Source organism: Ceratotherium simum, chromosome 2, assembly GCF_057802395.1.
Source record: "Ceratotherium simum simum isolate JZ-2026a chromosome 2, ASM5780239v1, whole genome shotgun sequence".
Taxonomy (NCBI): Eukaryota; Metazoa; Chordata; class Mammalia; order Perissodactyla; family Rhinocerotidae; genus Ceratotherium; species Ceratotherium simum.
Window position 1 is genome coordinate 39767271 of NC_141901.1, and position 17244 is coordinate 39784514.

Below are 17244 nucleotides of genomic sequence, written 5' to 3' on the forward strand. Positions count from 1 at the left end.
TGGAAGGGGGCCTTAGGCAGGATGGTGGTATTTCCACAGGGAGGGATGGGAGCAAGGAACAGGAAGAGGGAACTGTCATTCTAGTCGGAGGGAGGCGAGTGAGCAAAGAGGAGTTGACCTAGGGTCTGAGGCAAGCATGGTTGTGGGGGGCTGATGGTCAGCAGAAGAGTCTGGAGAGGGCTGATTCAGACCTTTGCGCAAGCTTCACCTCTCACACCCCACAACAGCTCCACCAACGCAGATGAGAGAACATGGCACATCCATTCTAAACACCAGGTACCCCTACCCAAGTCAGGGGAAGAGCTGAAGAAGTTTTCCAAAGAATTCAACTTCCAACTTTGGGCCTCTAGGGTCATTTTCTGAGAATCAGAAGACTTGAAAGGGTCTGAAATAGTACAAATTCCTCTTCCCACTCCACAAGAAGGAGAGTTTGGGACCCATGGGCTGACACTCAGGCCGAGGTCCTGGTTAGCACAAGTGCCCAAGAACAAGGGCTCTGGCCAGTATATAATGTACACTAGACACTCTCCCCAACACACACACACACACACATACACACACACACATACAGAGTGCCCAGCACCCCCAAGGGAGCCCTACATAAGGTGCAAAGGGAGCCTCAGGTCAATCCCTTTGTGGGCTCCCACCCACCCATGCTGCCTCCATTGAACCCAAACTCAGCATCCAGCACCAAGGGCCTCACTCCCTCCTTTGTGGCATGGTCGACACCTCTACACAGTCACCATGTTTGGGCTCATGTTTTCAGGAAGACACACAGCAGAGGCTGTGGGGATTAACACGCGCACAGTCAAGAGTGTCCCCTGTGGGAGGTTTCAGAAGGAGAGGGGTCAGGAGCCAAGTCAATGACAGAGGAAGAGCACTCATCCTGCAGAAGTCAGGGTCATGAGTGGGAGGGCAGCTTGGGGAGGTGTCAGAGGAAGTGACAGGGCCACATGTGCCCAGGGAGTTGAGGACATGAGGGTCAGAGTAACGCAGACCAGGGGCAGCTGGAGCTGGACCAGAGCTGGAAGAGGTGGGTGTCTGCAGGGATCAAGCTCAGCATGGAGGTGTCCTAGGAATGCTGATTCTCCTGCTTTCTCCAATTAAATCATCTTCATGGCCTGGCCTGGCTTCTGGACCTCACTGTAGACAGTAGTGAGAGGCTCCTTTTCTTCTAGATGCCAGTCACCCATTCCCTAGGAATGCAAGACACAGGGTTCCTAGAACAGTTGAAGGATAGAGAGGCCCAGAGGGACCCACATGGAACCAATGCTGCTGACATGAACTCCACGTGAATTCCCCCAAAGTGCCAGCACCACACCGGCCCCAGTTGTAAAGTTTCTTAGTAAATACTGGTGACTATCTGGAAAGAGTTAAAGAGACAGCAGGGCCAGAAATGCCTAGACCCAGGCACAGAGGGACCTGGGAGAGCCCAAATTGGGCACTGCTCCCAGTTCTCACCTAGTCCCTGCCCTCTGGAGATTCCTGCTGGCTCAGCTCTGCATAATGGATGTAACCATCCTGGTTCCTGTGTTCCTCCTGCAATTCTGCACCTGAGTCATGCACAGAGTGGTGCTTGAATTGGGCCTTGGAAACCCGTACCCTACCCCACAGCTATGAACCCCAAGGTCATGCCTACACACCGTCCCGTCCTCAAGGACATTCCCTGAGCAGCAAAATGCAGGAGAAAGGGAGCCAAGGGCCCAGTAGGGGAGGGGAAGTATCTGGGTCAGGAAGGAGAAATGCAACCTGCCTCTTCCAGTCTCCATCATCTTCTTCCCAAGTCTCTTTCACAGGCACAGTCCAGCCCCGAGGATCAACAGCACAGCCACGATGGTCCCTAGGACACCTCGCGGGGGGCCAGCAGTGGCCTGTCCACGTGAATCTGTGTCCTTCACATAGACTGCATAAGGAAGGCTACGGTCAGAGAGAACCTGAGACACCCATTGCCAGGAGAGATAGAGAGAGAAGGTGGACAAGTCTGAAGAGTCCTGGTTCAGAGGCTGAAGAGAAGGAGCAAGGAGGTTCATTCATTGAACCACCCCTGAGCTCCTGCTTGTGCCAGGGAGATCGAGATGAACAAGATTTGGTCCACACCCTTGGAGATTATCACACAGGGCTGTAGACTGAGAAAATAACAAAGTCAGCCAGCCAGAGGGATCACAAGGCAATAGAGGTTACACCTTGCACACAGGTCTTCAGGGAGGGCCTCCCAGAGGAGGTGATGGGTAACCTGAGTCTTGAGGGAGGAATAGGAGTTTACCAGATATTCAGGGTAGGCACGGCATTCCAGGAGGGAGGAGCACCATGTTCAGGAAATGGCTGTGTCAGAAAGCCAGCCCATTGGAGTTGCCAGAATCCCACTGCAGCAGACAGGAGAGGGACAGGACAGGGAGGAGCCGGGCAAGGAAGGTCAGAGGGAGGCAGGAGTCTGTTTTCAGAGGGTCTTGTGGGTCATGCTGAGTGTTGAACTCTATCTGAGGCTCCACTATGGGGGGTGAGGGGAGGGTAACAGGGGGTTTTATGTGATGCTGATATATCAGGTCCCTCCAGCAGCTCATGGAGGATAGGTTAGGGGGTGAGGCTGCACACAGGGGCACCAGGTCATTCATTCATTCAATAAAACACTGTGAACAAACTGTGCCACAAGCTGCGGTTGGCACAGGGATTCAAAGGAGAACAAGACACGGCCCCTGCCCTCACGGTGTTCCAAGCTTCCGAGGAGACAAGCACATAAAGAGAGCATTGCCACTCAGTGGGGGGCCAGGGACCCTCCTTAAAGGTGATGCCTGAGGGCAGGATGGCTACAGTCCCTGCAGGGAGCTTTGCAAAATGAGAATGAGGAGCCCTTTGTTCAAAAATTGTTAGAAATGTCAAGATGGCCACTGCAGAGCTTTAAACCCAGCACAGGGCCCTATGTGACAACATGGGGCACACATTACTGAAGTCAGCCATGCCTGAGGGAAACCCTTCAATAAGAAGAAGGCAAGAAATGAAGGGAAAAGGTGGGAGTAATGACGGGAGAGGAAACAGCATATCCAGAGGCTGAAATCTGGCAATAACAGAACACATTGGGGAACACCAAGCAAGCAGTGTGGTGTGAACTGTGTCACTGAGGCCAAACCATGGGCAGAGGAGCGTCTGAGCCCTGAATCCCACAGGGAATCACTGGAGGCCAGATCCCGTAGGCCACACAGCAAATGGCACAATCCAACTTCTTTTCCAAAAGACCACTCTGCACTCACTGTGGGTGATGGGTGGGGAGGGGAGAGGGACTGGATCGCTGCTGCCTACCAGCAGGGGCACGCGGGGAGAGGCACAGATGTGAGAGACATTTAAAAGCAGGAACAAGTTGGATGTGCCTCCCAGACTCCTGTGTGGGGTGACCAGGTGGAGGTGGTGCTGAGGAACACAGGGAGGAGAAAAGCCCATAGTCCTCAGACCCCAGTGTTCCCTGAGCTCTGAGACCGCACCCCTCCTCTGGCAGGTTACACTCACCATGGGCACAGACCTCCCCAAGGGCTAAAGTGACAGTATTCTGGTCCTCAGTGTTGCTGACCACACAGGTGAGGCTGGCATTGGGCTGGCTCAAAGGCAGGCTCACAGTCAGGTTCCAGGAGTTGGGGGCTGGTCCCAGTGTCTCTCTCTGGTCCAGCTCCCTGGGGAGGTCCTTGCTCTCCCAGGTCACATTCAGGGCCTCTGTGACCTCCACAGCCCTGCACTCCAAGGTGATGTTGCACCAGCCTGCTGTGATCGACCGTGACCGGACCAGGATCTGGGGACGGGGCACGGCATCTGGGGTGGGAGGGGCAAGAGAGTGGAGCCTCACATGAGTGGAGAACATTACAGTTTGCATATTCTCATCCATTATCTCACTGAAGCTCTGGTTTCCTCCCTCTATGGAAGATGAGACATTTCATAGATGAAATAGTATTTCCCCAAAGCTAAATATATAGAGAGAGACAGGATGGATGGGAGCCACTGAGTTAAGCCTTATGTGATGTCACTAGACTGACAAGTCTTAAAAATCTCCCACAAGCAAATAAAGCCTGCACTCCACCTACCCATGGCCCGTTATTTTTAGAAATTGGGTCTTTCCTAGAAGGAGAAGTCAGGAATGAAGGACTTGTCCTGGTCCAGGGCCCTCATCCTGCTTCTCCTGCAGAGATGATACCTGGGCCTACACAGCGCACAGTGAAGATGGACATCCAGCCAGCTCTGGGAGTCCAGAGAAAGGCCCCTTGTGCCCAAAAGTGGAGACGATTGTGGGAGATGCAGTGGTAGTGACTAGGAATGACAACCCCGAGTCTGGTTAGAACGTGCCACTGAACTTGTGGTACAGAGAGGAAGAGAAGTGACAGATTTACAAACCAGTCATAGAAATCCCATGGAGACCTAAAGCTATCAAAGCCACTCTCTCCGTAGCAGGGTATTTCTCTATGCAGAGGAACTGTAGGGAAAGAAAGAGTTGCTAACTGAGGTTCTGAAGAAGTGTGGCAGGGTAAACTTTCTCCTACATCTATGGAGGCTCTTCAGGCTGGATTTTGTGAGTGAGAATTGCCTCAGTCAGGGGCTGAGTAAGAACAGAGCAGACAGGAAGGATGGACTGCACAAGGATTTCTAAATTATGGTAGGCAGAATAGTGCCCCCCGAAAGATGTCCACCTCCTAATCCTCAGAACCTGTGAATATGTTAGGTTAATGGCAAAGGGGAATTGAGGTAATAGATAGAATTAAGATTGCTAATCAAGAGTGACATCAGCATCATGGTGGAGTGAGCTTTCCCATAAACTATTCACCCAATAAGATACAACAAAAGGGACAGTCGCAGACCAACAAGGGACTCTTACAGGGCAAAAAGGAGGATCAGAAAGACCCCCACTGCTGCACATCTGAGAGTGGCCATGCTGGGGCCCCGGGAGGAAGTGGGGAGAGATAAGGAGAAATCTTCTCCCTCCCCATCAGATTGGTGATTGAGTCCATGAGGCTCCCAGAGAGGGGGGAGGGGCGGCCCTCTGCGGGGAAACCATAGCTCTTCAGGCTCTCTCAGGCAGTGGAAAACTCCCACACAGAGGACTCAAACTGCTGCAGGGGTGCCATCAACATTTGAGCACACCAGGAGAGCGGATAACGAGGGGCTAGTGAGAAGCCCCCCACTCCAGGGACCCAGCCAGTAAAAGAGAGAGCCGCCACCTTCCCCCACCCCCTGCATGCCCAACACTGCAGCTCAGCCGACCAGACAGAGCCGTCAGGGCAGATGGCAGGCAGGCCCACGGCCACGTTGCAGCAGGGGCGGAGCGCAGGGGGCTCAGATTACACAGCCTTTAACCCCTACACAGTGGCAGCAGGTGGAAACTGCAACCACCTATTTCCAGGATGAGGAAGATTGCTAATCAGCTGACATTAAAATAGTGAGATTATTCTGGATTATCTGGATGGGACCAATGTAATCACAAGGGTCCTTAAAAGTGGAAGAAGGAAGGAGTTCAGAGTGATGCACTGTGAGGAGGACTCGTCCCACCATTGCTGGCTGTGAAGGCAGAGCAAGGTGGCCGAGAGCTAGGAATGCAGGCAGCCACCAGGCGGTGGAAAAGGCAAGAAAATGTTTTCCCCCTGACTCCTCCAGAAAGGAACATGGCCCTGCCAACACCTTGACTTTAGCCCAGTGAGACCCGTGTCTGACTTCTGCCCTACATACAGCACAGTAAGGTAATAAATTTGTGTTGAGTTAAGCTGCTAAATTTGTAGTACAGTAATCCCTCCTCATCCATGGTTTCCCTTTCTGCAGCTTCAGTTACCCATGGTCAACCATGGTCCGAGAATATTACATGGAAAATTCCAGAAATAAACAATTCACGTTATAAGTTGCATGCTGTTCTGAGTAGCATGTTGAAATCTCGAATCATCCCACTCCATCCCACCCGGAACCTGAATCATCCCTTCTTCCAGTGTATCCAAGCTTTATAGGCTACCGGCCCATTAGTCACTTAGTAGCCGGCTCAGTTATCAGGTCAACTGTGGCGGTACCGCAGTGCTTGTGCTCAAGTAACCCTTATTTTACTTCATAATGGCCCCAAAGAGCAAGAGTAGCAATGCTGGCCATTCACATATGCCAAAGAGAAGTCATAAATTGCTTCCTTTAAGTGCAAAGTTGAAAGTTCTTGACTTAATAAGGAAAGAAAAAAAATTGTATGCCAAGGTTGCTAAGATCTACAGTTTCTTTTATTATAGTGTATTGTTATAATTGTTCTATTTTATTATTATTTATTGTCCATCTCTTACTGTGCCTAATTTATAAATTAAACTTTATGATAGGTACGTATGAATAGTAAAAAATGTAGTATATATAGGGTTCAGTACTATCTACGGTTTCAGGCATCCACTAGAGGTCTTGGAACATATCCTCCTTGGATAAGGGGGGACTACTGTAATTTGTTATAGCAGCAATAGAAAAGAAATACAGAAATTAAGTAAACTTAATCCTATAAAGAATAATAAGTGTTACAACAAAAATTCCATATCCCCCAAATTTCCATTTTCCTCTCCCAAAACACTGAAGTGATTTTATCCCTGGTATGAATCTCAGTTCTGCTCTCCATTTGTGGTGAACCCACTTATCCTAATTTCAAGGGGGAAAATAGAGCCTAAAGGCTGGTGTCTGGAAGGAGTCCTGCAAAATGCAGCCTATGTGACACTCCTAGGTACAAAAGAGGAACATAGCCATGGGACTGAGATGAGGGGGTGTCACATACCATGGACAGTGAGGTGGAAAATCTGGCTAGATTCCAGTCCTCCAGTGAAGCTGGCTCGACCTCGGTAGTACCCCTTGTCCTCTCGGGTCAAGTTCTCAATCCTCAGGGATGTCATGTTGGGCACATGGACCCTCTGCTTGTACTTGTCCTGGAGGTTGACCCAGGTTGGAGCCACTTCTGACCCATTATGGACTCGCAGCATGACTGTGTATTTTAAGTCAGGTCCAAAGCCCCATGAGATCTCCTCCAGCTCAGCTCCTGACACCTTGATAACATGAAACAACACGGAACCTCCTCGGATCCCTTTCAGAGGAACATGGGCTCCAGAATACTGACCTCCAGAACCATGTGCTCCAGAACCCTTGACCCCAGTGCTGCAGACACCTAGGGCATTGGAAACAGGAACCGTGAGTATTTTTTCGTCAAGAATAAAACAGAGAACCACAGAACCCATCTTTTTAATGAAATCCATCCAATATACTCCCTTGATTCTTGGAAGGCAGCCTAGTACAATGAATTTGAAGCAAATCTGGAATCAAGTCCTTGTCCTAGTGGAGTGTAACCTCGAACAGGTTACTTAAAGTTGCTAACCTGCAATTTCCTTACCTGTGTCCAATGATAGTATGAATTAAATGAGATCAAGGATCAAAAGCACCAGCACATTTTATGGCACATATTAAGTGCATATCTGCAGGAGGCAGCTTCCAAACTGGGTCCAAAGACCCCTCCCTCCTATGTTTACGTCATTTGTAACCCCTCCCCTGGAGTGTGGTCTGTACCTAGTGACTTGCTCTGAGGAACAGGATACAGCAAACGTGATGGGATGTCACTTAGGGATGGGAGGTTACACAAGACTATGACGCATCTTGCTCACACTCTCTCCCTCCCTGAATCTGATGAAACCAGCGGCCATGCTGTCAGCTGCCTTGTGGAGAGGCCCACATGGTGAGGAACCGAGGGCAGCCCCGGCCAACAGCCAGGGAGGAACTGAGGCCCTCGGTCCAGCAGCCACAGGAACTGCATCCTATCAGCAATCACACGAGCGAACTTGGAAGTGGATTCTTCCCCACTGAGTCTTGAGCTAACTGTGGCCCCAGCCAAGACCTTGAATTCAGTCTGAGAGACCCTGAGCCAGAGGACCCAGCTAAACCACCCCTGGATACTGACCCTCAGAAGCTGTGAGACTGTACATGGTGTGTTTTAAGAAACTAAGTTTTCAAGTAACAGGTTACACAGCAATAGATAACTAATACAGTAATCAAGGTTGCTCTTCCTTCCCCCTCCTTCTAGGCAGTGTCGTCAGGATGCGCTAAGCTGTGCTGAGGTAACAAATAATTACAATACCTCAGGGTCTTAGAACAAGGGGAGTTTATATCCCACACCACATGTCCCATGAGAGAGGGAGGCAGGGGGCTTGTCACACGTGGTGGAGGCTCCACCACCTTGTAGCTTCACCACATGAAACCACAGCGTCCTCACAGCCTCTCAGTCCCACTTCAAAGTGTGTTTTTATTGAGATGGGCTGAGGTGTCAGACTGGGTGATCTAGTGTAACAGAGTGGTCTAAAGCTTGGACTTTGGAATCAACGAGACTTAGGTTGAGGCCAGGTCCTCCATTTTCTGGCTCTGTGAACTTGAGCTGTTATTTAACCTCTCTGCCTTCAGCCTTCTCATCTGTGAAATGGAAATAATAACAGTGCTTACCTCATAGAATTATTGTGGGGATTTAAGAAGATAAAAGCTTTCAGCACAGTGTTCAATAATTGTTCCATAAATGTGTTCCTTCTCATTATGATGATGATTATTCTTGACCAAGCCTACCTGGGATCAGAACCAGATATTCCCAGGTTCCAGGGTGGTGCCCTTTCCTCTCCACCAGCTGCCCCTCTCAGGGGTCTCTTCCTGGGTACAAGGATGGGCTCAGACAACAATGGGTGCAATCCCATAGGTGTCTGGATGGAGTCGAAGTCCAGCCAGGGCCTTCTTGTTTACCAAAGCCCTAAGATTGAAAGGAAATTTATTGCTGTGTCCCCAGCAGCTGGCTTCCATGGCCACTGTCAACTCCCTTGTTACCAAGTACCTGAGGACATCCATGCTGCTGGGGAGACTGGTAAAGATGGAGGGAATGACAGGCTACATGTTATCCCAAGCATGGGTTAAAAAATTTTATATTATCGACTCTATTTGGTGTGGGCATTTTCCCCTTTCTTTAGTGAGTTTCTTTGTAATTGTAAAAGTATTATGTGTTCATAAAAATCTATTATATGGATTATGGAGTTGATTCAAGTAAAAGTTCGATGAGTGCCTCCTCCCAGAGGTAAGCACTGTTATTAACATGTAGCCTTCCAGACCTTACTCTACATAGCCACAAATGCCATAAACTCTGTAAACAAGGACATCTGTTTGTACATTCATTCCAGCATTCCTGATGGCTGTATGGGTGTGGTCACTGACTCTCTTTGAGTTGGTTCTAACAGCCTCCTGGTTCCCTCATCTAAATAATGAGTGAAATAAAAGTATTCTTTAACACCTCAGTCAATCATGGCATTCAGAGTTAATCACCTATTGAAATATGCAATTATGGGTACAGCAATGAACACTAACCAGAAGTGCTCTATTTAACCTGGATCTCAAAGAAACAGCCCTGTTCCAAGGGGGAAATGTGCAGGTGGCCTTATTGAGAGACAGCATTTCAGTCTCCAGTGTGGCCCCTTCCTAAGAGATTTTCACCAGTAATTCTGGTCAAACAACGTTTGTCTATCTCCCACCAACGTTGGGAAGAGTGGTTCAGAATCAGGTGAACAGAGAGAAAGAAGCTGGTATTTTCTGCTAAACAGACAGAAACTGAAATGTTCTGGCCTAGGTTCTCAGGTAGCTGCTTCTGAACAGCACAGCTATAGCATGCTTTCCTGAGCAGAGTTTGCAGACCAAGTTAACACACTGGGGGAAGGAGATGATGTCCTTTCAGGTGATCTGGAGACCCCTCTCAGGAGCAGAGACAGAGAAAACAGGAGGCCAGGCTGGATCCCAAAGACAAGGCTTGAAGAGGAGGATGGCCTCCCTCCTTGGAGGGTTGAGGAAGTGACCACGGGGACTGCCAGGGGTCTTCTCTTTGAAGGCGCCCTAAACAGGCTCCCAGCTGGCAGTTCCTTTCAGGCCACAGGTAAGGACAGGACAGGATAAAGAGACAGAGCAGAGGCCTTAAAGTAGCCACAGGAGAGTCGTGTCTGGGTAGAGGCAGGAATCCCAGAACTTCATAGCTGGGAGGGACATTAGAGGGGATCTGCCCAGGCTGCTCTTTTCGCAGAGGAGGAGGCTCCCTGGTGAGTGAAGTTGTTCTGGGTTGGGTGTCCTATCTCTGCGCTCAGTGCTTCTCCCCTGCAGGGAGCTGCCCATCAGCTCTCCCACCCTTTCCCTGCCCTCCCCAGGGCTCCTCCCTCCCAGCACTGTTGTCTGATCACCAGGATGAGCAGGTCCTGGAGTCTCATCCTCCAACTTCCCTCTCCTGGGAAAGGGGAAGCAAGTACTTAGAGGGCTTAGCAGAGCAGGGACTTCTGGCTAGGGGATGGTTAAGCGCAGCCCAGGTAGACTCCTCGCTTTATAGAAAGGAGGGAACCAGGGATAGAGGAGGCTCAGCCCTAAGGCTGCAGGGCGGGATCTACCCCAGAGGCTGGATGGTGAACACCAGCTGTTAGGAAGATGGAAGAAGACTTAGCAAGAGAAGGAAGGCAACAAGATCTCTCTAATCTACAAAAGATCTAATCCTGAAGAAGAAAATAAAGCCAGGGGAGGCCATGGTAGTAAATGAGATAGAGTTAAAATTCATTTAAATAATATAAAGTTTAAGACTCAAATATCATCATAAAATGTCCATTTTTCTGACCCTTCTTCCTTTTTTCTTCCTCCCTCCCTCTCTCTCGCTCTCTCTCTCTCATTCTCTTCATCCCTCTCTCTCTCTCTCACTCTCTTTCTTTCTTCCTTATATAATCTTACAACCTCAGAGCTATGGAGAAAACTCTATATAATTTAACATATTTCTCCATTTAAATAAAATTGAAGAACTGGAGAAACCCTACATTTTACCCTGGACACAAAGTTACCTAAAGGGGTCTAATGCAAAGCTCATTGTTAATTCAAGACATCCTGTGTACAAATGCTCTCTAATCCACTACTTCATAAAATTCCTTGCAACTTCATGTGGTGGCTGAGCTATTAGAACAAAAAAATACAACAATGACGGCTTTTACAGCTTTCACCTGATTCACTAGTTATTATTATTTTCCCATTAATTCTTCATTTAATTTTGTTATACATAAACATAAAATCTCCGGTAAAGTCATAGATGAGATATTCCGCCTTCCTTAGGAAGTCTTTCTTTCAGTTCCCTTTTTGCTTAACCCTCCCCCCTCTCTACTTCCCCCCTTCTCTCTCTCCTGCCCAAGTTCACCCTCTCTGGGAACCCACCCTAGCAGTCTAATGTTTCCTTTCACATTTCCTCCATTTATAAACATGTAGAGACACAGTTACCCTTAAATTTTGAAGGCTCCTCTTCATTAACAAAATTAAAATTTCATTGTATTCAGTCTCCTGCATCTTGCTCATGGAAATCCATGCATCCTACTCATGGAAACTGGAAATCCCACTCGTACAACAGGTACATATGTTTTTTATCCCCCATATTATTCCAGGATAAAGACACTCCTCAATTTGTTCAATCATTCCCGAACTGATGGGTACCTCCTTTGTTTCCAGGGGTTTTCTCTAAAACAGTGCTTTCAGTCTGGGGTCTCCAGGACCTGAGCAGCATTTGGTTGTGGAGTGAGATGTAACCCACAGGCATGAAAAAGGGGCCCCCCTAGAGGGCCTGCTTTACACAAAGATAAATACTTCTTAACTTTTTAAGATGAAAACTGATACTGTGGTGGAATGCAAAATTCACAAGTAATTTTAAGGTAAATGTGAGAATTCCACAGAATCTCTCTCTGTGCTTGGAGCTGAGCCCCTAACCCGGGTGGGGAGCATTCTTTCACTCTCCGTTTTCAGTGGAGAAGCTTAAGAAGCCCAGACTAGAGTTGATTCCTCCAGCTCAGACATGGGGGTGCCAGGTCAGCCCCTGCTCCACATGACAGCTGCAGAGGTGGTCAGGTCCCCTCAGAGTTCCAGGCCAGGGGTACCCCGTTCCTAACCCCTCAGTACCCAGGAGGAGCTTCTTTTTCTCCATCCCTCTCCCCAGGCAGCTCCAGGCTCTCCTGGCTTCACTGCGGTTGCACCTGAAGTGGCCTCACTTCCCTGTTAATGGTTCCCTTAATGCAGCCCAGCCACCCAGAGTCAGGGTTCCCAGCCTCCCCACAGCCAAAAGGCCATTTGTTCTTTTTCTTCACCCCTGGACTTTAAACCAAATTCAGTGCATTAGCCAAATTATAAGAGCTGTTTTGCCTTTTCATTCACCAAAGACATCAGACAGGGGAAGGAGACCCTGCCCCCCTGCTCCACCCTAGTGCCCTCCCTCCTAGGAGCCCTGGCAACCTACTGAGGAGAAGGCTGGTGAATCCCAGGAGCCAGGAGGCCCAGCAGAGGTGGGGGTCTTCTGAGCAGGGCCCCATCGCAGGCTGCCTGCCAGCCTGTTCAGCTGCCGAGGAAACATCGAGGACGCAGAGACAAAAGCAGAGGAAAAGCTTCACTCACACAAGCTCCTTAGACTCTTGCCCACCCCAAGGGAGGAGCTAAATATTAGTCCTGGGATCTCAGCCCAATAGTTGGAGTAAGCCATTCAGATCTTTCATATCATCCCCAGCACCTACAGGAGGACCTCGATAATAATTGCAGAATAAATTATAAACAGCCTCACTCTATGATGTTCCTGGCACTGTGTTGGAGAGGCCCCCTCCCTGGGCCCGAATCAGCTCAGTGATCTCACACTTTCCACCCCTACACCCACTCAAAACCTTTACCTGCTTCTCTGGTTAACAGCCTGCCCCAGAGAGCCCTGCCTGCCAATGCCAGCCTGTGGTCAGCTCAGAGGTCACTCTATTACAGCCAGGCAGGGATAAGCCTCTCCTCTCCTCTGTCCCCACACCATTTAATGAAACAAATTTACGTTCAGATTTTCCACAAATTTCATCTGTCAGTTGCCCAAGTAAGAAGCTGTGAGAAAGACACCAAATTCTTTGTGGGAAATGTCATATCACTACACCCCCAACGCAAATATTGGCATACCTGTTGCTGGCACCTATATGGCTTTCTCAGCTCCTGCTAGTGTTAGTAACACTCCCTACACAGAGAGAAAAGCAACCCCCACAGAAATTGGTGGGCTCTTAGCTGCATCACAACCAAGCATTTCCCTCTAAGCCTCTGCCAGCTCTGCTCCTGCCACCACAGAGGAGGCAGACCTACACACTCCTCCTGGCCACACTTCAGCTGCCTCAGACTCACCAACCCCTACTGAGGGTCAGGCCCTGGACTCTTCTCCCCAGACTGACTACTGTGGAACATCCGAGAACTCGTGCCTCCCATAACCTAGGGGAGCGGCACCATCTTCCTAACTCCAGGCCAGTGCCTCCTTCTCCTCCCCATTGAGGCTTCCCCCTCAGCTGCCCAGGTAGAACACCGCAAGGATGGAGCTACGGGACTGGCCCCATGACCAGGAACTCAAGATAGTCAGCGTACTTCACCATAAACCCATTTTGTAGATATGAAACCCAAGTCCGAAGGGGTTGTACAAACTGCAAAAGGTCCACAGCAAATCAAGGGTCAGGGTTTAGACTCTTAACAACAAACTCGGGAAGAAAATCCCCAACATCACAGCGGCTGTCCAATCCTACTGTGTGGCCTCAAGCCTCAAGCAAGTCACCTGAGTCCAGTCTGTGTGTCCCCTAAACTGCTCTGCAGCTTCCCACAGAGAATATTCAACACTGGCTTGATTCCCCGCCAACCCCACCTAGTAATGGGGGAATTACTTCAAAAGGCAGTCCGTGAGTCCTATACTCAGAACCTTCTTGTGGAGTCAAAATCCTGGCAGCTCATCCACTGGTCACTCTCAGGGTGATGGGGAGCAAGTCTCATATGTCTCCCTCCCCTATGTCCCTACACCTCTTGTGAGAGCACTCTTCCTATGAGAACTGTTTGGTTATAAAATCATTTGCTTAAGAGGGGAGTGGGGAGGAGGATCCTAGAGAGCGGGAACCAGCAATGTGGGTGCAGGCCAGGGACACTGCAGAGAGTCAGACACTAGACTTTTTCATGCTGGGAAAATGCCAGGGACTTTATAGAAATCCAGATATCTAACCTCATTTCTACATCCCAGCCATCCTGTGCCAAGGCATAACACACAAACAAGCACACATGCCAGCCACAAAACCTTTGGTATGTGTGTACTACACACAACTACCTGATGCCGGGAATGTTTTGAGAATTAAAGGAAGGCACACCTGGATCTACAGCAGCATAATGAGTGTGTCAGGAAGGGCCAGATACGAGAAAAATGTAGAGTTCGGTGAGCTGAGCAACAGGAAGAACAAGAGATCTGAGAGGTGACCAGGAGAACGTAAGTTCCATTGAATACACAGAAATTGTAGGGAATTCTCTGGACCTCCAATGGACTTGGTGGGTGGTCATGTCTATTTTATTTGAATTCCAAAAGGGCAGGACACCCAGTTGAGAGAGTGTCATGTGAAGAATATATTTATTGAATATCTACTCTATGCCAGAGGCTTTACATGTGTTCTTTCAATTAATCCTCAATATATGTTTAATTAAATCTTCAAAACACCATATTATCTAAGCATTACATGCACTAATGAAGGAGCATCCTGAAAGTCCAAAGAGATTAAATAACTTGTCCAAGGTCATATTTTATATAAAGAACTAAGTGCTCACAAGCTGACAGCATCATCCCAGCCACGGATAAGCCCAGGAGGTATAAAGGAGAGTGTAGATTCTGAGAAATTCGAGTCATGACTGTGAAAGACCCTGGAAAGAGAGAGGTTGGCTGCTTTATGATGTGAAGGGTAACAGTATCCCCAGGAGGAGGGCTAGGTGTTTAGGTAAAGAAAAGTTGGAGGAGAGGATATGAATTATGCTCTTTTCCCTGACCACCCTGCCTGGGTGAAAGAGAAGAGCCGCCAACCCAGCCATGAATGGTTTGCAGCAGAGCAGCAGGGCAGCCCCAGAGCTGAACTGGAGAGAGGAGGAGACAGCAGCAGGTGCAGACCAGTCACTGCTATCCGTTTATTCATCCTTCTCTCTTCCTCTGTAATTCAACTAATTATTTGCTGATAAAATAATATATAATTAGTATTTTTATTAAAAATAAATAGAACTAGAACTTTAGTGTGTCATAACAGGATAATGTTTGATTTCAACGGGTTATTCAGGGAGAAGTACGTAAATGCTGAATAACTTTAGCCATAATTAGAGAGCAATTAATAAATTACAAAGTATGCTAAAATGTGAAAGATGAAAAGGTCAGAGTAAAGACCTTCAAAAATTCTTTCCTTCATAAAAGCAGTAAGAAAACTGGCCTACTTTTTAGAGAACCTTCTCAGAATATGAGAATTTAACTAATGGCTTGCAGTAAACTGAGGAAAATTTATTCAAGAAAAATGGCTTAACATCAATAAGAACAGGGAGCTTTGTGGTGTTTTAATTTTCCCTAGTCACTACTCTGCTCTCCAGCAGTGCTGTACACTTGAAAAATAAATGCCTGTATTCTTGGTGAACACCAGCAACCTTGTAGCCACCAGAAACAACTCTTTCAAAGCCCCATTGCCAGGAAATTGTTATGATTTGACATGTCAGGGAGTACCCCTGAATACTCCACTTGTAACAGAGACTCTATTTGACTTACCTTGGAGCTCTCTCACTGTGAACAGCCCTTTACCCAGCAGACTTTAACAAAAGCAATTACAGGCAATTGTTTAACTTCAGGACTGCCTGAAGTAGTGGATAACAGTTAATTCAAATAGGCTAATTATAACCTTATAAGGGAAACTTGGGGAGGGAGATATCCATACAGGCTTTGAAAAGCTCTGACTGGAGGATTGCTGGAATTTAGAAAGTTAAGCACATGCGTGTGGCTGTGGGCATGCTCAGAAAAGGCCTGAGAAGGCCTTCATCCCCTCCTGTAGCTAACACTGGGGCTCTGTGCAAGCAGGAGTTGAAGACTAAACGCACAGTTGTCAAATGCCTGGATGAGTATGGAAGAAAAGACCAACATGCACACAGAGACCTTTCTTCAGCAAAGACTGGGAGACTTATTGGTCCCAGGCATTTAAGGAAATCTCTGCACAACATTGGTTGACTACTAGGCCAAATGAGTAGAAACATTAGTAACCACACACAACAAAGAATGCAAATGAGCAAAATTAGTTCAGAAATACAACTGAAAAAAAACAAGAAAAACTACAATGTACAGAAACAACAACAAGCTCTGGAAAGGGAAAGAATCTGATTTTCAGAGTTGCCACATTATACTATTTTAAATGACCAGTTTTAAACAAAAGGATAGGGCCGGCCCCGTGGCTTAGCGGTTAAGTGCACGCGCTCCGCTGCTGGCGGCCCGGGTTCGGATCCCGGGTGTGCACCGACGCACCGCTTCTCCGGCCATGCTGAGGCCGCGTCCCACATACAGCAACTAGAAGGTTGTGCAGCTATGACAAACTATCTGCTGGGACTTTGGGGGGAAAAATAAATAAATAAAATCTTTAAACAAAAGGATATAAGGTATGAAAAGAAACAAGAATACATGATACATTCACAAGGGGACAAAGCAATTTCCCTGGAGAAGCACAATCATTGCACTTACTTAACAAAGACTTTAAATCAGCTGTTTTAAATATGTTCAAAAAATTAAAGGAAATCATGTATGAAGAACTAAAGTAAACTATAAGATCAATGTATCAAATAGAGAATGTCAATAAAGATATAGATATTGTAACAAAGAATCAAGTAGAAATTCTGGAGTTGAAGAATACAATAACTGAAGTGAAAAATGCACTGGAAGAGCTCAATAGCAGATATGAGCAGACAGGAAAATAATCAATGAACTTTAAGATATATAAATTTAGATTATCCAGTCTGAGGAATAGAAAGAAAAAATAATGAAGAACAATAAAAAGACATTCAGAGATCTATTGCACGTCATCAAGCATAACACCAAATAATTAATGGATTTCTAGAAATAGAGGAGAAAGAGAAAGGAGCAGAAAAACTATGTGAAGAAATATTGCCAGTAAATTTCCCAAATTTTATTTTTTTTAAAACCTTCTAAAATACAGTCAAGAAGCTCAATGAGCTCCAAGTAGGTTAAACTCAAAGAGATCTACATCTAGGTGGATCAGAATCAGATTATCAAAAAATAAAAATAGGTGCAGTTCAAGATAGGCATGTAAGAGCAAGCTGAAGTCATATCCTCCTAGGGACACAACAAATCTACATCTACATGCAAAACAATTTCCTCTGAAAAAGAATCAAAAACTAGCTGAGTGGCTCCTACAC

At 47.5% G+C, this 17244-nt stretch overlaps 1 protein-coding gene across 1 annotated transcript; it reads right to left on the minus strand.

Moving 5' to 3' along the window:
• Positions 1–1103: 1103 nt before the first annotated feature.
• LOC147917918 (uncharacterized) lies at positions 1104–12353 on the minus strand. The gene is given in 7 exon segments (XM_087417650.1): positions 1104–1196; positions 1311–1363; positions 1473–1553; positions 1640–1885; positions 3499–3795; positions 6752–7150; positions 12281–12353. Coding segments are annotated over 7 exon segments (1242 nt in total).
• Between the last annotated feature and the right edge of the window lie 4891 nt (positions 12354–17244).